Below are 20785 nucleotides of genomic sequence, written 5' to 3'. Positions count from 1 at the left end.
TAACTTTCCCGACTACATAAAAGTTTCCTACTACAACTCCCATCCACCTCGCTCCCGGAAGGTACATCCCATGGCCAAACACAACTGTTTCCCTCGCACTGTCGCAGCCGGTCCCCTGTGGATTATGCCACATAATCACAACATTGATATCAAATTGAAATACATTTAAGGTAAGTGAAAGACTGACTTGAAGAGTTCTCACTTTTAGACAATAATGATTTGACTTTTGCACAGTTTGTAACCAGCAGCTCACGATGAAATGCCTAGTAGGCTAGCTAAAACAGTTAGCTAATGCTACCTAGCTAGCCCTGCTACTGGCTGTTGCTAGCCTCTTGCCCTCCTCTATTATCCAGTTAGCCCATAACATTGACAGCCCGATGAGGGCATCAGGACAAGCTGTGATAAAGCTAATTAGCTTGCTGTCTATCTAGATAGCAGGCTTGGTAAGTAACTATAGATATAGATATTTTTTTATTTGTGTAAGTAGTTAGTGAGAGCCCTTCTGGTTGTAAATTATAGCTAACGTTAGCTAGTTATAGATAACGTTGCCAAAGAAGAAGCAGCTGGCTAGCGTAGATTAAAGGTTATTGCATATGTGCCAACAACTAATTATATCAGATAGTTAGCTAGTGATTAGTCAAAGGTCACAGAATCAAATGGTGAACAATATTTTCCTAGCAAACGTTATCCCTGTCTGTCACAATACAAGACGGCATTCTCGCTTCTTTTCTCAACTCCTACTCCCCAAGTTTACTAATGTAGCATCGGTCGTTGTAAACGTTTTTTTAATTTTATAATTCTAATAAATGTAACAGTTGGACAATGGATGAAGATACTCAACTTTTTGAAGATATTACATTAAATTCAAAAATAAAATGGGAGTTATATTGGAAAAACACCAAGAGATGATGACAAATATTTACACACTATTCATATTTACATATTCTTATTTATACTGTACAGTTAAATTAGATCTATATAAAGAGGTAATATTTACACAAATGTAAATCATCAATGATCTGCACAAATAAGTACCAATCCACAAATGTAAATCGCTATCCACAAAAGGGCAGCAAGTAGCCTAGTGGTTAGAGCGTTGGGCTAGTAACCGAAAGGTTGCTAGATCGAATCCTGAGCTGACAAGGTAAAAATCTGTCATTTTGCCCCTGAACAAGGCAGTTAACCCACTGTTCCTAGGCCGTCACAGTAAATAAGAATTTGTTCTTAACTGACTTGCCTAGTTAAATCACTATTCACAAATGCAATTCACTATTCACAAACATTTGTATTTGTAAAACGATATATTGCTTTGTAAATTTTTTATGACTGCAGAAATGCGGGTCATTTCCAAGGGCCTTAAGTAAAATGACAGCCATAAAGATTTGCACATAGGAGAGTTATGCACAAACATGACAGATAAGGGAAACCTGCAACTCCATATATGGAAGCGCTTGAGTCACCTGACAAAGTTTTCACACGTAATCTTTATTTAACTAGACAAGTCCGTTTTAGAACAAATTACATCCTACCCCAGCTAAAACCTAACACGGAGGACGCTGGGCCAATTGTGTGCCACCCTATGGGACTCCCAATCACGGCCAGTTGTGATACAGTTGTGATCCGGTCCCGTGTGGCTCAGTTGGTAGAGCATGGCGCTTGCAACGCCAGGGTTGTGGGTTCAATTCCCACGGGGGGACCAGGGTTCAATTCCCACCGGGGGACCAGGATGAATATGTATGAACTTCCAATTTGTAAGTCGCTCTGGATAAGAGCGTCTGCTAAATGACTTAAATGTAAATGTAAAATACAGCCTGAAAACGAACCAGGGTCTGTAGTGACTCCTCTGAGATGCAGTGCCTTAGACCGCTGCGCCACTCGGGAGCCCACACCGTTTGCTTTTCGTGTGCGAGTGTTGCAAAAATAAATAAATGTACACATACATTATTCAATCGTTGCATCCAAACTGCTCGTGCACGTCAATAAGCGTCTGTGTAGGCAGGCGATTAAATCTTGATGCGCAGCAACGGTGTTTATATCCCAGGACAAATTTAGCTAGCAACAGTAAACTAGCTAGCTAAATTACCATGAATGTTTAATGTTTTTTGTGATTTAACGCACCGTCTCGACACTTACAGTACCAGTCAAAAGTTTGGACACCTACTCATTCCAGGGTTTATTTTGACTACTTTCTACATTGTAGAATAACAGTGAAGACATCAAAACCATGAAACCACACATATGGAATCATGTAGTAACCAAAAAAAGTGTTAAACAAATAAAAATATATTTTTTATTTGAGATTCTTCAAAGTAGCCACCCTTTGCCTTGATGACAGCTTTGCACACTCTTGGCATTCTCTCAACCAGCTTCATGAGAGTCACCTGGAATGCATTTCACATAAAATGTTGTTGGTCACACACGTGTTTAGCAGATGTTAATGCGGGTGTCGCGAAATGCTTGTGTTTCTAGCTTCAATGGTGCAGTAATATCTAACAATTTCACAACATATACCCAATACACACAAATCTAAGTAAAGGACTGGAATATATAAATATATGGACGAGCAATGTCAGAGTGGCATAGACTAAGATACAGTAGAATAGTATAGAATGCAGTATATACATAAGAGATGAGTAATGCAAGATATGTAAACATTATTAAAGTGGCCAGTGATTTCAAGTCTGTGTATATAGGCAGCAGCCTCTCTGCTAGTGATGGCTATTTAACAGTCTGATGGCTTTAAGATATAAGTTGTTTTTCAGTCTCTCAGTCCCAGCTTTAATGCACCTGTACTGACCTCGCCTTCTGGATGATAACAGGGTGAACAGGCAGTGGCTCGGGTGGTTGTTGTCCTTGATCTTTTTCAATTAACAGGTGTGCCTTAAGTTAATTTGTGGAATTTCTTTCCTTCTTAATGCGTTTGAGCCAATCAGTTATGTTGTGACAAGGTAGGGGTGATATACAAAAGATAGCCCTATTTGGTAAAAGACCAAGTCCATATTATGGCAAGAACAGCTCAAATAAGCAAAGAGAAATGACAGTCCATCATTACCTTAAGATATGAAGGTCAGTCAATCTGGAAAATGTCAGGTACTTTGAAAGTTCCATCAAGCACTATGATGAAACTGGCTCTCATGAGGACCGCCACAGGAAAGGAAGTTACCTCTGCTGCAGAGGATAAGTTCATTAGAGTTAACAGTCTCAGAAATTGCCGCCCAAATAAATGCTTCACAGAGTTCAAGTAACAGACACATCTCAAATTCAACTGTTCAGAGGAGACTGTGAATCAGTCATGCCTTCATGGTCAAATTGCTACAAAGAAACCACTACTAAAGGTCACCAATAAGAAAAAGACTTGCTTGGGCCAAGAAACACGAGCAATGGACATTAGCCCAGTGGAAATCTGTTCGATGATTCCAAGTTTGAGATTTTTGCTTCCAACCGCCGTGTCTTTGTGAGATGCAGAGTAGGTTAATGTATGATCTCTGCATGTGTGGTTCCCACCGTGACGCATGGAGGAGGTGTGATGTTGTGGGGGTGCTTTGCTTCGTGACACTGTCAGTGATTTATTTAGAATTCCAGGCACACTTAACCAGCATGGCTACCACAGCATTCAGCAGTGATACGCCATCCCATCTGGTTTGCGCTTAGTGGCACTATCATTTGTTTTTCAACAGGACAATGACCCAACACACCTCCAGGCTGTGTAAGGGCTATTTGAGCAAGAAGAAGAGTCAATGCTGCATCAGATGACCTGGCCTCCACAATCACCCGACCTCATCGAAATTGATGTTTGGGATGAATTGGACCCGCAGAGTGAGGGAAAATGAGCCAACAAGTGCTCAGCATATTTGGGAACTCCTCCAAGACTGTTGGAAAAGCATTCCATGTGAAGCTGATTGAGAGAATGCCAAGAGTGTGAAAAGCTGTCATCAAAGCAAAGGGTGGCTACTTTGAAGAATCTAAAATATATTTTGATTTGTCCACACTTTTGACTGGTATTGTACATGCTGTCTAGACCGGGCGCGCGTGCGTCTGTATGTTCATTTTGTCCATCCACACCAGACGCAATCAGGACACGCAGGTTGAAATATCAAAGCAACCATTTATGCCAATTTAGTTAGCTAGCTTGCTGTTAGCTAATTTACCCTGGGATAAAACATTGGGTTGTTATTTTACCTGAAATGCACAAGGTCCTCTACTCTGACAATTAATCCACAGGTAAAAGGGTAAACCAAGTTTGTTTCTAGTAATCTCTCCTTCTTCAGGCTTCTTCTTCTTTGGACTTTATATGGCGGTTGGCAACCAACTTTAAGGTACATTACCACTACCAACTGGACTGGAGTGTGAACCTCCAGTTCATCTTTCACCCACGTGGGTATATGTTCCTAACAACCAATGAGGACGTAACGCGAGCGGTGTGGTCAGCATGTTAGCGTTCTTTTAGAATCAACAGAAAGACAATATTGTGCCCATTTCACCCGTTCCCGGGGTGTGTTTGATAGGCCATTAGAAACATTTCTACGGTCGTAATATTAACGGGGGGGAAAACGACAGGCACAAGCAAGAGTGTTAAAGAGCCACAGGGGTAAAAATGAAAGCAATTGATACAGCGAGATTTAAGTGCCAAATGGATTTTAGCACTCCTCACACAGGAAATAGATGACTGAAAAAGACAGAGCCTCAGGTAGGCGGGACATGCCCGGTGCCATACTAATGTGACAGACCTGACAAAAAAGAATACAAGTCCACAAGTTGTCTTTTACCTATTCCTCCCTTTTAGATCAAATGCAGATGAGGAAAGGAAGCCACTTTAGACTGTTGAGATGCTTGATAAATAAAGGTTAAATAATATATATATATTTTTTTAAAGCATCCGTATATCCATGGCATCTCATGGTATTAATGCTGTGTTTTTCAGCCCCCTCCCCTCTATAACCCAGATCTTGGAGACAGGTCTTGTGGCCATGGCGAAAGACCCGTTGGGTGAAGCTGGTCTTCATTTTGATGAGCTCAACAAGCTACGCGTGCTGGAACCAGAAGTGGACCAGAAGACCAGGGAGCTCAAGGAGGAGTGTGAAGACTTTGTTGACAGTAAGAGCAGTCCATTTAGCTTCTGTTCTGTGTCCCAAATGGCACCATATTCCCTATATATAGTGGGCCCTGGGCAAAATTATTGCACTATATAGGGAATAGTGTGCCAGTTGGACTTGACCCATTGGTGTTAAGTTTCATGACTTGCATAGAATATTGTGGAGATGTCCACTCGCACATGTTCTTAATGTTAAAACTGTGTTCTTCAAATGTTGTTGACACCTAATTTACCAAATAGTGTTTTACTAACTTTCGTGCATTCATTCAATACATAGAAATCAGCCAGTTCCAGAACGTAGTGGGTGGTCTCATTGAGCTGGTGGATGAATTGGCAAAAGAGGCAGAGACAGAAAAGATGAAGGTAAGGGGTTGTGAGTTTCCTAGTCCATCTTTACAGGGCTCAGACACACACAGATGCCATAACTTTTTGTTCAACTCGTTTCAAAGTCAATTGTTTTCAACGTGTCAGTCAGATCAACGTGACCGCTGGCTCTACAATCTGCTTATCTGCAAGCAATTTCTGGTTGAAAACGAAACGGTGTACTTTGACTGCTAGCTAGGCCACTGAGTACACTTGCTGCACTTCTCTGTGGGAATGACCTGAGGGATTCTTATCTGGGTGAACAACATGCTGCTGCACTGCCTCCTTCTCCCAGGCTATTGGAGCCAGGAACCTGTTGAAGTCTGTGGCCAAGCAGAGGGAGGCCCAGCAACAGCAGCTACAGGCCCTGATAGCAGAGAAGAAGATGCAGCTGGAGAGGTAAGAAGACTTGTAGCTTGGTTCCAGATCTGTTTGTGCTTTTGCCCAATCCATTGTCAAGCCAAACATGTTTGGGAGGACAATTCCATAAGGAGTTGGCAAGAGCGCAGAAACAGACAGGTACCCAGGCTATATTAAAGAGACCAGAAACAGACTGGTACCCAGGCTATATTAAAGAGACCAGAAACAGACTGGTACCCAGGCTATATTAAAGAGACCAGAAACAGACAGGTACCCAGGCTATATTAAAGAGACCAGAAACAGACTGGCACCCAGACTATATTAAAGAGACTAGAAACAGACAGGTACCCAGGCTATATTAAAGAGACCAGAAACAGACTGGCACCAGACTATATTAAAGAGACCAGAAACAGACTGGCACCCAGGCTATATTAAAGAGACCAGAAACAGACTGGCACCCAGACTATATTAAAGAGACTAGAAACAGACTGGTACCCAGGCTATATTAAAGAGACCAGAAACAGACTGGCACCCAGACTATATTAAAGAGACCAGAAACAGACTGGCACCCAGACTAAGACTTATTAGTTTTTTTCAATCTTGTTCTGATGACAGTTGATTGGTAAAATGTGCCTCGAGGGCAGAAACGAAGGTGTTTGGTAAAATGTATTAGGCAAGAAATGTACGACTGAGGTCAAGTCTCTTTGTGAAATCAATAACGATGTGGAAATCTATTTAGTTAGTGTCTCATTCTCAGTGGTTGACCTTAAAGTCAGTCAATTATTTAGTCAGTTAATTACTGGGTTTTAATTAAGTTTGTGTTTGTTTGTAATCTATTCCAGGTATCGCATTGAGTATGAAGCTCTCTCCAAAGTGGAGGCTGAGCAGAAGGAGTTTATTGAACAGTTCATTCTGCAGAAATAAGGCCCGAAGTCTGTGTGTGTGTTAGTGACCATGTTTCCAGGGTGCCTGTATTGTTTTCTATGGGTGATATCCACTACACTATGGGCTAACGGGAATCACTCATCTGAACACAATAACCTCTCTTACACTTCACAAGCAATCCAAAAATGTTCCAACTAAAACACAGGTTTGGCCCAGACACCAACAGACAGACTACATGCAAAGTTAGAAGACCATGTATAACACCATCAAATGTTCCTCACTAGCCGGTGTCTAAGTGACAATTCCCCCCCCCCCCCAAGTTATCTATTTTTAGCATTTAAGTGTTGGAATGCTTGAATATAGTTCAAACCTGAGGCTCTATAGGTGTCATGCCTTTCACAACACTACAGTATGTCAGTCAACCAAATGGGGAAGAAAGCTATTTATATATATATGAAGGAATTTATTTATACTATTTAATACTGAATAATTACTCTGTATAGATAGTTTTATTACCTTTTCTACAAGTGGGGGAAAAAAGTACAGTATGTGCATGTTACTGTAAATAATTTCATGATTTTGAAAACAATTAATTTTATTTTTGCTGTGTGTTGCACCCGCCCCATTTAAAAGTAAAGTGCATTTCAAATGTATATTATACATTTTATGTTTACAGTAAATATCAAGACATTAGAAAATATGAGCATCCTCTGCATTCATCTTATCCATGTTAAAAGTTAGTATACCAACTTAGTGGACCAACTTCATCAAAAGATGAGATATACTTGAATAAAAAGGATTTGCACATTTTGATTCTCTTGGTGTCAACATTCTTGACTATTGCTAATCTGTGATGATCAAAACATATTAATTGATAAGAATGTTTAAAATAACTAGGATTTTTTATTGACTTTGAAATGCACCAATTGACAATTCATCGCTTGAGGAGAAGAAAAAAAATCACTATGAAAATGAGTACTGTAGACTAGAGGTATGTATGATAGCCTGGACAGACAGCCGGGTCACAGCTTGAGATTCAGAATGTACAGGTGGATTAGTAGCCTGAGTGCCAATCTGTTTGTGCCATCATGCCAACTCCTTGTCAAACCAAACAGGTGACAAGGACAGCAATGGAGTTGGACAATAGCACAAAAAGACTGTCACTCAGGCTAGAAATGAGTGTGTTTTATTTGATCTTCTTGGCCTTAGCTGAGCCCTTTCCTCCCTGAGTGTTGGTGTTGTAAGCTGAGCTGAAGAGCATTGTGAACAGCAGCATCAGAGGAATCAGGAGGTACGGAGCGTAGATGGCTGCCAGGGTGTAACGCTCCTTCTGGGTCTGGGGGCCAGGGTGGGGCTCCGTGGGGAAGGGGTAGTAGAGGATGTGGGCTAGGATGGGGACCAGGGTGGTGACTACGTGGGTGGAATACACAATGGCTGGAGTCCTGATCCACTTGCAGCCTCCTGGAAGAGAGGATGGTTGATGGAACAGAATTAGGTTGATTCCCTCAGTGTTATGACAGACTTACCTGCCTTGTCGTCATGTCTGATTTTATGACAACGTCGGTGTCCTATTCCCTATATAGTGCACTACTTCTAATCAGGTCCCTGGTCAAAAGTAGTGGGACACGGAATAGGGTGCCATTTGGGATAAATGTACTGATAGAGGGGTGTTAAGATAGGGTGCCATTTGGGATAAATGTACTGATAGAGGGGTGTGGAATGGGCATCCGCTAGAGGTCACACTTGAGTTACACATGACTAAATGACTATCTAAAACGTGCCAAATCAAACTTATCTTGCAACATGGGCTTAAATGTTGTAATTCCAAATACCACAGAGTTTTACATTAGTTTGCTAGCCAATATGGGTCGTCCCAAATGCCACCCTATTCCCTATGTAGTGCACTAGTTTTGACCTCTTTCGTCCAAAGTACTGCACTAAAGGGCCATTTGGTATGAACCCCATGTTATCTGACCTTTCAGGAAGGCGTATGCAGCTATGGGGAAGAAAGGGGTTTGGACCAGGGCCTCGCAGAAGATGAAGGACTTGAACCAGGTGGGGGGATCCAGCATCATGGGGTCTCTGAACTCAGCCCCATACCATCTCAAAACATCTTTCAGCTGTAAAATATAGATATATATTTGTAAACACTCAATGTTGCATCACTATAGGCACATTGGTTGTTACAAGTGATTTCCAACCCCCCCCCCCCCCCCAAAATATGGTGATATGATGCAGTTACCGTAACCCACTACAAACTTTCCTTCAAGGGCCTACTACTACACACAAGTTAATTAAACATGTCAAACTTAACGTCGTTACCTGTTGAGGATACATCTGTGCAGGCAGCAACGCTTGAAGATCAATGAATAATGTAATAGGAATGTGAGAAGCAAAATAAAAGACAAATATAATTTCTAATACACGAAGAATACCCATATTGTATCAAAGGAAAGACACACCAAAAATATAAACAGCTATCTAAGCTTTAATTTAGATTTTTATCGAGAACGCATGCGAATTTGACAACGTTGAAAGAAAAAGGGAATAGGCTAGTGTCGTGGCAACGCATGTTGGATGGTTCGATTCTATTGGCCCTTTTGCTTGGTTGATCTAGCTGAGGGGCGGTACTGAATCTGTAGGCTCTGTTTAACATTTTAAAGATGTAGCAACCTTCCTTCCTCGACCAGTAATTACTTCAAGCCTAGGGAGGTAGATACATATAATTGAACCAGGCTCTATAGTAAAAAATTACACGTCATTTTAGCGCGACACTCAATTCTTCATTGCTGTGACTTGCTTGCTAGTTGAGATTTCTGACCATGCGTTTAATTTAATTTATGTCGGTTTGATCGCGGGGGAGGCACTAGTAATGTCTGCAGTTTTCCTGTTGGCTATTTGTTTCAAGTGTATTAGTCCATAAATAAATCTCTTTGCCAAAATTCGTCATCTCTCCCATGTCTTATTCGACTAGTTGTTCTGAAATTTTTATTGCTTGCCTACATTTTACTCCCTTTATGTTTAATATAACACATATCATGAATTATTCATTTCGGTTGCCTATTTTGTGGAGCGATGGGTAAAGATGCTTCGTGGGTGTCAGTTGTTGATGTGTGCAGAGGGTCCCTGGTTCGAGCCCAGGTAGGGGCGAGGAGAGGAACGGAACCTAATCTGTGCCACAGAAAGTATTTGACTCTAGCCACAAAATCAAGGAAATTTGAAGGGGGGGGGATTTCGGCAAGGCTATTTTGTTGACTTGATTATTCACATCATTCTTAGCTAAGTGGTATAGTCGTGCGTTTCAATGGACATTGTTAATTCTGTCCATCTACGCCGATTTCAGAGCACTCACGCAGAATAATTGATGAATTTACAAACGCTGGACTGGACAACGCTCGTTGAATATGGCCGGTTGTCAGTAAACGTTGGCAAAAAAATAGTAATTCAATTGTTGCCAGCAGCACATTTACAGCCTAACCAGCTCTGCTAGGGTGAGTAAAATGGTCAGAGTGAGGTGTTCTCTCATTTGTGTCTGGAAGTAGCTAGCCAACGTTAGCCAGTTAGCTTGGGTGCTTGACTGCTGTTGAATGCACGGATCAACCCTACTTCTCGGCCAGAGCGTCTAGTGTGCGCACACTGAATGCTCTGAGAGAAAAACGCTCTGAATTTACAAATGGAGAATCTGACAAAGGTATGGATTTACGAACTTCAAGAGGGAACTCTGGGACTCGAGATTTAATTTACAAAGACGCGAAATTGTAAAATGTTTAGCTAGTCATTTGTTATGCTAACAAGCTAGCAAGAGGTTGCATAGCAACAGCATCAACTTCCGGTAGACAGGTGAAGCTCTAGTACAATCAACTGAAACGACACTGTTTGTTTAAAGTATACTAAAATGAACTAACAGTATATAGTATATACTCATTAAGTATGTAGTATACAGTATGTTAGTATGGGTATTCGAACGCAGCTACGGAGAGATGCTACCAAGAATGGGTGTTCTAACTGTAATGACTTGAATGAGGTCACCGAGAAGAAGTGTCAACAGGGAACCAAGCCCACCAGGTAGAGGTAGGGGTGCCAAGAAGAGTTGCAATGCCTCTTCAAAGGCCCCCTGAGAAGAACATTATGGTTGAGGTAGCTATAACACTATAACGTTACCTCTATAATTCTATAGCTAGAACGCTGTCTAATTTCTGAGACATTGACTCTTGCTATATTAACCAGCAGCTTATACAGCCATCGATTACCATTGCATTTCTATCAGAAACCTGTATGTATGGTGGTGGTATATGTTTGTAATGTTTCTGATCTATGCATGAACGTGTGTGTGCGACACCTAGCCCCCACACTCACTGTAGTAAAATACTTGTATTTAAACGTGTAATAGTGTTCACAATATGTTCATAATATAGATCTAATGACTGCTCCATATTATTTTGCAGGTTGTCATTACATACGACCCAAAATTGAATCATTCAAAACCAAGAGTTGCTTTCCCTGACAACAAGGAGTGGAAGCAGAAGAGGAAGGTAATTGCTTGAGAATTTTCCGGGAATGATTAATAACTTGGCAATGAGCAACGTGGCCACCTTTGCAAAGTTAGCCTTGACACCGTATCCCAAGAAATCAGAAAGCAGATTGTAAAGAAAATGCAAGCTGAGTCCAAATCATATGCATTCCTGTTTTTTTAACCTTGCATCTTGAGCAGTACCTCGTTGTTGTAACGCTTTTCTTCCTCTTCTGATGAGGAATATGAAAGATCGGACCAAAACGCAGCGTGGTAAGTGTCCATGTTACTTTAATAGAACAGAACACGAAAAACACAAAATAACAAAGTGAAATAACAACGAAAATCGAAACAGTCCTGAATGGTGAAACTAACCCAAAACAGGAAACAACTACCCACAAACACAGGTGGGAACAGGCTACCTAAGTATGGTTCTCAATCAGAGACAACGATTGACAGCTGACTCTGATTGGGAACCATACCAGGCCAAACACATAGATATACAAAACAAGGACAACATAGATCACCAGACATAGAATGCCCACCCAAACCCAAAAGGAAGAGGACTCTAATGAAAGGGAGAAAGAGGACTCTAATGAAAGGGAGGGAGAGGACTCTGTTGAAAGGGAGGAAGAGGACTCTAATGAAAGGGAGGGAGAGGACTCTGTTGAAAGGGAGGAAGAGGACTCTAATGAAAGGGAGGGAGAGGACTCTGTTGAAAGGGAGGAAGAGGACTCTAATGCGTCAGGACTACCGGGCATGATGACTCCTTGCTGTCCCCAGTCCACCTGGCCTTGCTGCTGTTCCAGTTTCAACTGTTCTGGCTGCGGCTATGGAACCCTAACCTGTCCCAGACCTGCTGTTTTCAACTCTCTAGAGACCGCAGGAGCGGTAGAGATACTCTTAATGATCGGCTATGAAAAGCCAACTGATATTTACTCCTGAGGTGCTGACTTGCTACACCCTCGATAACTACTGTGATTATTATTATTTGACCCTGCTGGTCATTTATGAACATTTGAACATCTTGGCCATGTTCTGTTATAATCTCCACCCGGCACAGCCAGAAGAGGACTGGCCCACCCCTCATAGCCTGGTTCCTCTCTAGGTTTCTTCCTAGGTTTTGGCCTTTCTAGGGAGTTTTTCCTAGCCACCGTGCTTCTACACCTGCATTGCTTGCTGTTTGGGGTTTTAGGCTGGGTTTCTGTACAGCACTTCGAGATATTAGCTGATGTACGAAGGGCTATATAAAATAAACTTGATTTGATTTGATCTAATGAAAGGGAGGAGGACCCTGATGAACCCTGATGAAAGGGAGGAGGAGGACTCTGATAGAACAGTGGAGACTGAAAACATTGGAATGAACCTCACCTGTGAGATTGATTAGAGAATGTTTTCAGAGAGGATGTCTGTAGATCACAGATCTAGGCCAAGGCTACATCTCTGAACAATCGTAGTTCACAAAATGATAAAACCTTTGAACTGTACTTAATGGTCATAATATGGTCATAAATATGACATGACACTTATACTGACATCTTGAGTCCATGTGCAGGGGTACGAGGTAGTTGTGGTAGATATGTACATATAGGTAGGGATAGTTGAGGTAGATATGTACAGTTGAAGTCGGAAGTTTACATACACTTAGGTTGGAGTCATTAAAACTCGTTTTTCAACCACTCCACAAATTTCTTGTTAACAAACTATAGTTTTGGCAAGTCGGTTAGGACATCTACTTTGTGCACGACACAAGTAATTTTTTTAACAATTGTTTACAGACATATTCTTTCACTTATAGTTTACTGTATCGCAATTCCAGTGGGTCAGAAGTTTACATACACTAAGTTGACTGTGCCTTTTATTAGCTTTGAACATTCCAGAAAATTATGTCATGGCTTTAGAAGCTTCTGATAAGGCTAATTGACATCATTTGAGTCAATTGGAGGTGTACCTGTGTATGTATTTTAAAGCCTACCTTCAAACGCAGTGCCTCTTTGCTTGACATCATGGAAAAATCAAATGAAATTAGCCAAGACCTCAGAAAAAAATATTGTAGAGCTCCACAAGTCTGGTTCATCCTGAAGGTACCACGTTCATCTGTACAAGCAATAGTACGCAAGTATAAACACCATGGGACCACGCAGCCGTCATACCGCTCAGGAAGGAGAGACATTCTGTCTCCTAGAGATGAACGTACTTTGGTGCGAAAAATGCAAATCAATCCCAGAACAACAGCAAAGGACTTTGTGAAGATGCTGGAGGAAACAGTAAAACGAATCCTATATCAACATAACCTGAATGGCCGCTCAGCAAGGAAGAAGCCACTGCTCCAAAACCGCCATATAAATGCCAGACTACGGTTTGCAACTGCACATTGGGACAAAGATCATACTTTTTGGAGAAATGTCCTCTGGCCTGATGAAACAAAAATAGAACCGTCTGGCCATAATGGCTGCACCATGTTGTGGGGGTGCTTTGCTGCAGGAGGGACTGGTGCACTTCACAAAATAGATGGCATCACGAGGCTGGAAAATTATGTGGATATATTGAAGCAACATCTCAAGACATCAGTCAGGAAGTTAAAGCTTGGTCGCAAATGAGTCTTCCAAATGGACAATGACCCTAAGCATACTTCCAGTGTTGTGGCAAAATGTCTTAAGGACAACAAAGTTCAAGGTATTGGAGTGGCCATCACAAAGCCCTGACCTCAATCCTGTAGAAAATATGTGGGCAGAGCAAGGAGGCCTACAAACCTAACTCAGTTACTCCAGCTCTGTCAGGAGGAATGGGCCAAAATTTACCCAACTTATTGTGGGAAGCTTGTGGAAGGCTACCCGAAACGTTTGACCCAAGTTAAACAATTTAAAGGCAATGCTACCAAATACTAATTGAGTGTATGTAAACTTCTGACGCACTGGAAATGGGATGAAAGAAATAAAAGCTGAAATAAATCATTCTCTCTACTATTATTCTGACATTTCACCTTCTTAAAATAAAGTGGTGATCCTAACTGACCTAAGACAGGACATTTTTACTCGGATTAAATGTCAGGAATTTTGAAAAACTGAGTTTAAATGTATTTGTCTAAGGTGTATGTTATCTTCTGACTTCAACTGCACATATAGGTAGACATAAAGTGACTAGGCAGCAGGATAGATAATAAACAGCAGCGTATGCAATGAGTCAAAAGAGGAAGTGCGAAAAGGGTCAATGCAGATAGTCCGGGTAACTATTGGTTAACTATTTATTGACTTATCACATAAGCTGCTGTAACTGTTTATTATCTATCCTGCTGCCTAGTCACTTTATCCCTACCTATATTTACATATCTACGTCAACTATCCCTACCTATATTTACATATCTACCTCAACTATCCCTACCTATATTTACATATCTACCTCAACTATCCCTACCTATATTTACATATCTACCTCAATTACCTTATACCTCTGCACATGGACTCAGTACTGGTACCCGTGTATACAGACCAAGTTATCGTTACACATTCTGTATTTATTCCTTGTGTTAATATTTCTCTCAACATTGTTGGGAAGGTCTTCTACATCTGCATTGCTTGCTGTTTGGGGTTTTAGGCTGGGTTTCTGTACAGCACTTTGTGACATCGGCTGATGTAAAAAGGGCTTTTATAAATACATTTATTTTTGAGTCTACACCTGTTGTTTACAAAGCATTTGACAAATAACATTGGATTTGATTTAGCAGTCTTTTAACTTGGGGGTAGAAGATGTTCAAGGTCCTGTTGGTTCCAAACTTGGTGCATCAGTACCACTTGCCGTGCGGTAGCAGAGAGACCAGTCTATGACTTGGGTGGCTGGGGTCTTTGACAATTTTTAGGGCCTTCATCTGACACCGCCTGGTATAGAGGTCTTGGATGGCAGGGAGCTCGGCCCCAGTGATGTACTGAGCCGTTCACACTACCCTCTGTAGCAACTTGCGGTCGGATGCCAAGCAGTTGCCATACCAAGCGGTGATGCAGTCAGTCAAGATGCTCTCAATGGTGCATCTGTAGAACGTTTTGAGGATCTGAGGGCCCATGCCAAATCTTTTCAGCCCTCTTCGCGACTGTGAAAATGTCTTAGTGATGTGGACACCCAAGGAACTTGAAGCTCTCGACCAGCTCCACTACAATTACGTCAATGTGGATAAGGACATGCTTGGCCCTCCATTTCCTGTAGTTCTGTAATCCTTCTTTGTCTTGCTGATGTTGAGGGAGAGGTTGTTGTCCTGGCACCACACTGCCAGGTATCTGACCTCCTCCCTTATAGGCTGTCTCATCATCGTTGTGTCTTCGATAAACTTAATTATGGTCTTGGAGTCGTGCACGGCTAAGCAGTCGTGGGTGAACAGGAGGGGACTGAGGGGGCCCCAGTGTTGAGGGTCAGCATAGCGGGTATGTTGTTGCCTACCCTCACGACTTGGGGGCAGCCCGTCAGGAGGTCCAGGATCCAGTTGCAGAGTCAGAAGTCAAGTGACGACAGTGTAATTTTCCATGTATTGGAAACACAGGAGGTTTGGTGGCAGCTAAATTGGGGAGGACCGGCTTGTGGTAATGTCTGGAGAGGAGTGAGTGGAATGGTTTCCATGTGTTTGATGTCTTTCCAGCCATTATTATGAGCGTCCTCCCCTCAGCAGCCTCCTCTGATTGGAAATAGTTAGATATACCACCGGAGGGGTATACTACAAAGCAAGCTAGATCTAGTCAGGGTTTTCTAAAGCTAGCCAGCTTTAGTTATCTTCACATTCCAGCTCAGGCTTGATATGTACTACTACAGTGGGGTTGCTTGTCCACCTGCCGCTAAATCTAGCAGGGTTGTAACTGCGTGCGCATGTCACACGTGGCTAGTCGAACGCAGAACTCTTCATTGAGGGAATGCTTAAACTCCATGGGCAAAACTGTGCCACATTTTCATTTTTCCGAAATCAAAATGAAAGACAAATTGTCTTGCAAATTCATCAGAATATTGTGTGAAGTAGACTTTTAGAAGTGCTGTCTTCATGTGATTACTTTGGTGTAGTTATCAATGCAAGGCCACCTATTTCTCCACTCATATCGATAAAATAATTGTAATAAGTCATACGAATGTTTTACTGTGCGTTAAGTTTCAAATGCATTTTTCATTACTAAATGTGCAATGCGATAGGTATTTTATCATTACAATTCAACACACAAACAGGTTTGATTAATAAAATATGTTATCAAACGAAGTGGATGATGATGCAGTCTTTGCGAGAGAGAATCTGATTTCTTTGGTCCTCAACACGCCGTTTGGACACTTTATTCCGGATAAATGTAGTTAGCCCTGAGTTAGTCTGCCTCGGAGCAGGTTAGATCTGAATGATTCGTTGCTATAGAAATGAACCTGGCTAAAAGGCAAGCCACTTTCGTACTACCGGTTATCCCGTTGTTGAACTGAGTTGACCAAAGTTACCGTTGCTAACTCCTCAAACTACATTCGTAGTATAGGCCTCAGATAGGTATACTTTAATACAAATATGTTTGTTAATCTTGTTTTGGTGTCAACATTCTTGAGTATTGCTGATCTATGCAAGTGATTAGATATTGTAGATAATCATGTTTAATTACACATACAAGCATGCATACAGCACATAAAAGAGAAGTTATTAATTCTAATAGCGAAAAAAAGAGTGTATCCAATGCAACGTGGTACAGTATTATTAGACCAATTGTTAGACAAATAACTTTCACACTTTAGTAGAGTCTAGACAAGCGTTACCTTATGCAATGCATATTCTGCTAACTTTATGATGAAACCTTTTCAACTATCTCCACAAGGGAGAGCCAGAGACAAGGACAGCTTTGACAGTTTTACAAAATTGTAACATTGTAGGTTAAAGTAGGACAAGACAGACCCAAAACTGTATTATTGTGTGAAACAATTTGGCAATATAGCGTTGCAAAAATTTTACATTGGGGGTAATGGGCAACATATTTGTAACAGCATCTGAAAGCTGGCTGTATTTTATTGTTTATCTCATGCGCATAAACCGTAAAAAGACACATTTGCGCAACCATTTCATGTCAACCAATCAAGTGACCCAAGGAATCCCGATCATGTGACCGTAGCCAGCATGGAGGCGTAGGCGACGAGAGGCGTCATTCGTTGAAAACACAGCAAGTCACTTCGCTTGTAACGGATTTCGCAAGAAACGGACAAGGCAACAGGCACCGTTCATACACTCAACATTTTATTTTCTCACATCTTAGTGAAATGAGGGCAACATGGGTGCGAAGGATTCAAGGATAGGTTTCCTTTCGTATGACGAGGCCATTAAACGAGGTAAGCTAACTACTGTAGTCGCTAGAGATCGGTTGTCTAGTCAACGAAACCAGTTGTGAGAGAGTGTCATGCGAAGACGGTGAAACTTGCTTTCTCATGCCATGTTCATGTTCGCTGCAAGGCTGTGCGGCTAGCTAGGCTGTGTTGCTTAATATCACATATATGACAAGTGTACTGCTAGTGAACCGTTGAGGTAGCTGTCAGTGTCAAGTGTTTCAGAACAAACTGCCGTCTGGAATCAAAGCATTGCATTTTAACAATGGTATGTGTGTGTGTGTGTGTGTGTATATAGTGAAGGCCACACAATATTTGTGATTATGTTGGGAAAAGATCGCTCTGGGGATAACGTTAACTAGGTGAATGTGTATCACTGTTTATCAATCAGGCGCTGCCCACATCAACAAACACAGAGAGAGGGAGTGATAACAAGCTTGATCCGTGAATAACCAAGATAATATGTTCTACTTGTGTCTGCTAGATCTCACACGGCATAACTCATCTAGTTTACTGTACGAGTTGATAAGCGACCTTTTTTGTCAACATTTTTAAAAAATTATTATTATTTTTTAACCGTTTTTGAGCCAGTCAGTATATAGAGAGAAAGCATGAGATGTCAGCTGTGTTCTTGTACTAGGCCGGCAGGATGTATTTCTCTCTTCAGATCAGATATTGAGACAATTATCACAAGGGCATTGCAGAGGTTAGACCCGGATAGATGTAGCCTCGTACCAGCCAAAAATGTTTTTACGATCAAATATTGAATCAAATTTGTTATAGTTCTGAGTATCCATCTGTTAGTTTGTTCATTGATGTAAGACTCGGGTTAATATCTATCAGGAAGCTCTTGAAAATATCTTATTCGATTAGGTGATACTTGCTGTACTTTGGTCTCTGCAGTCATAACAACTGAACTTTGCCTACCAAGATTCATTAGCTAAATGTGTTACACATTGAGTTCTGTAACTGTGACCTCGTATGGTAATGTGCATTTAGACCCATTGCCCTTTACAATTTGTGGTGTAGGACTGAAGGACTATATTCCAGTAGTGATTGCAGGAAGTTAGCCTATTTCTGTTGTTTGATGTGCTGTTTATTCCTGGCAATTAAACTGCATTGAATGGTCCACTGACTGACTGATTGCCTGACTGACTGACTGATTGCCTGGCCTTTGGAAGGGACTGTTTACCTAATTAGCTAGTTCCTCCCATCTTCTTTAAATCTACTGTAGGCTATCAACCAATCACATTTATTTATAAAGCCATTTTTTACATCAGCAGATGTCACAAAGTGCTTATACAGAAACCCAGCCTAAAACCCCAATGAGCAAGAAATGCAGATGTAGAAGCATGGTGGCTAGGAAAAACTCCCTAGAAAGGCCAGAACCTAGGAAGAAACCTAGAGAGGAACCAGGCTGTGAAAGGTGGCTAGTCCTCTTCTTCTGGCTGTGCCCGGTGGAGATTTTAACAGTACATGGGCATTAAGCCCAGATCATTCTTCAAGACGTTCATAGATGACCAACAGGGTCAAACAATAATCACAGTGCTTATATAAGGTGTAAAAGGTCAACACCTCAGGATTAAATGTCAGTTGGCTTTTCATAGCTGAACGTTCAGAGGTCGAGAGAGAGTGTCGAAACAGCAGGTCCGGGACAAGGACCGCTGAACAGGTCAGGCTTCCATAGCTGCAGGCAGAACAGCAGAAACTGTATCAGGAGAACAGATTTATTACATCAGAGAGGACAGACTCACCCACGCTCCCTGGCACAGACTATTTTAGAATGGATACAGGAGACTGAGACAGGGAAGGTCGGGGGACACTGTGGCCCTGTCCAACGATACCCCCGGACAGGACCAACCAAAGCACAGCCCCAACACCATCAGAGGGATATCGACAGAACACCCACTTACTACCCTGAGACAAGGTGGAGTATAGCTCACGAAGATCCACCCTACTGCACGAGCCTGAGGGGCCGCAAAACCAGACAGGAAGATTACATCAGTGACTATTGGCTGGGCCAATTGTGCGCCACCCTATGGGACTCCCAATCACGGCCTGTTGTGATACAGCCTTGATTCAAACCAGTGGTAGGCTTGATTACCAACAACGACGAGACGGCCTACAGGGAGGAGGTGAGGGCCCTCGGAGTGTGGTGTCAGGAAAATAACCTCACACTCAATGTCAACAAAACAAAGGAGATGATCGTGGACTTCAGGAAACAGCAGAGGGAGCACCCCCCCTATCCACATCGACAGGACTGTAGTGGAACATTTTAAGTTCCTCGGCGTACACATCACGGACAAACTGAAATTGTCCACCCACACAGACAGCGTGGTGAAGAAGGCGCAGCAGCGCCTCTTCAACCTCAGGAGGCTGAAGAAATTCGGCTTGTCACCAAAAACACTCACAAACTTTTACAGATGCACAATCGAGAGCAACCTGTTGGGCTGTATCACCGCCTGGTACAGCAACTGCTCCACCCACAACCGTAAGGCTCTCCAGAGGGTAGTGAGGTCTGCACAACGCATCACTGGGGGCAAACTACATGCCCTCCATGACACCTACAACACCTGATGTCACAGGAAGGCCAAAAAGATCATCAAGGACAACAACCACCCGAGCCACTGCCTGTTCACCCCGCTATCATCCAGAAGGCGAGGTCAGTACAGGTGCATCAAAGCTGAGACAGAAGCTGTTTTTCAGTCTTTCAATCTCAAGGCCATCAGACTTAAACAGCCATCACTAACATTGAGTGGCTGCTGCCAACATACTGACTCAAATCTATTGCCACTTTAAAAATAAAAAATGTATGTTATAAGTGTATCACTAGCCACTTTAAACAATGTCACTTTATATAATGTCTACATACCCTACATTACTCATCTCATATGAATATACTGTACTCTATACCATCTACTGCATCTGGCCTATGCCGTTCGGCCATCGCCCATCCATATATTTTTATGTACATATTCTTATTCATTCCTTTACACTTGTGTGTATAAGGTAGTTGTTTTGTGAAATTGTTAGGTTAGATTACTTGTTAGATATTACTGCACGGTCGGAACTAGAAGCATAAGCATTTCGCTACACTCGCGTTAACATCTGCTAACAATGTGTGTGTGAAAAATAACATTTGATTTGATTTGGGTGTCTGTAGTGACGCCTCTTACACTGAGATGCAGTGCCTTAGACACTCCTCCTAGGCTACATGGTGACATTAGACACAGCCAAGCATTCCTCTGATTCCCATTCTA

At 41.9% G+C, this 20785-nt stretch overlaps 3 protein-coding genes across 9 annotated transcripts in view; 2 read left to right on the top strand and 1 right to left on the bottom strand.

The window, feature by feature from the left end:
• The first annotated feature begins 79 nt into the window (after positions 1 to 79).
• LOC129822392 (intraflagellar transport protein 20 homolog) lies at positions 80 to 7510 on the top strand. Of its 3 annotated transcripts, XM_055880643.1 has the most exons (6): positions 85 to 170; positions 3678 to 3944; positions 4922 to 5094; positions 5370 to 5455; positions 5751 to 5854; positions 6658 to 7510. In XM_055880643.1, the coding sequence occupies exons 3-6, from the start codon at positions 4968 to 4970 to the stop codon at positions 6737 to 6739; spliced, it is 399 nt and encodes a 132-aa protein (XP_055736618.1). In that variant the 5' UTR covers positions 85 to 170; positions 3678 to 3944; positions 4922 to 4967; the 3' UTR covers positions 6740 to 7510. The 3 variants fall into 3 exon arrangements, with proteins under 3 accessions (XP_055736616.1, XP_055736618.1, XP_055736619.1); XM_055880641.1 differs by lacking the exon at positions 3678 to 3944 and having other exon boundaries at positions 80 to 170; XM_055880644.1 differs by lacking the exons at positions 85 to 170; positions 3678 to 3944 and adding an exon at positions 348 to 443.
• A 73-nt stretch (positions 7511 to 7583) lies between these two features.
• Positions 7584 to 9277, bottom strand: tmem97 (transmembrane protein 97). Its single transcript, XM_055880640.1, has 3 exons — positions 9023 to 9277; positions 8676 to 8820; positions 7584 to 8161 (listed from the first exon to the last, which is right to left on the bottom strand). Exons 1-3 carry the CDS (start codon positions 9137 to 9139, stop codon positions 7887 to 7889), a joined length of 537 nt encoding a protein of 178 aa, XP_055736615.1. The 5' UTR covers positions 9140 to 9277; the 3' UTR covers positions 7584 to 7886.
• An 8019-nt stretch (positions 9278 to 17296) lies between these two features.
• LOC129822389 (ubiquitin carboxyl-terminal hydrolase 32-like) overlaps positions 17297 to 20785 on the top strand; it is a 116776-nt gene continuing 113287 nt past the window's right edge. For all 5 annotated transcript variants that reach the window (XR_008754483.1, XM_055880637.1, XM_055880636.1 and 2 more), the window contains exon 1: positions 17297 to 17531. Coding sequence is in view for 4 of the 5 variants with exons in the window: in XM_055880637.1 (XP_055736612.1) it covers positions 17474 to 17531 (58 nt within the window). In the remaining variant the exon portion in view is untranslated. The remainder of the gene's footprint in view (positions 17532 to 20785) is intronic.

This window comes from Salvelinus fontinalis, chromosome 24, assembly GCF_029448725.1.
Source record: "Salvelinus fontinalis isolate EN_2023a chromosome 24, ASM2944872v1, whole genome shotgun sequence".
In the NCBI taxonomy this organism is placed as follows: domain Eukaryota; kingdom Metazoa; phylum Chordata; class Actinopteri; order Salmoniformes; family Salmonidae; genus Salvelinus; species Salvelinus fontinalis.
This window is presented reverse-complemented; position numbering and strand designations above follow the sequence as displayed.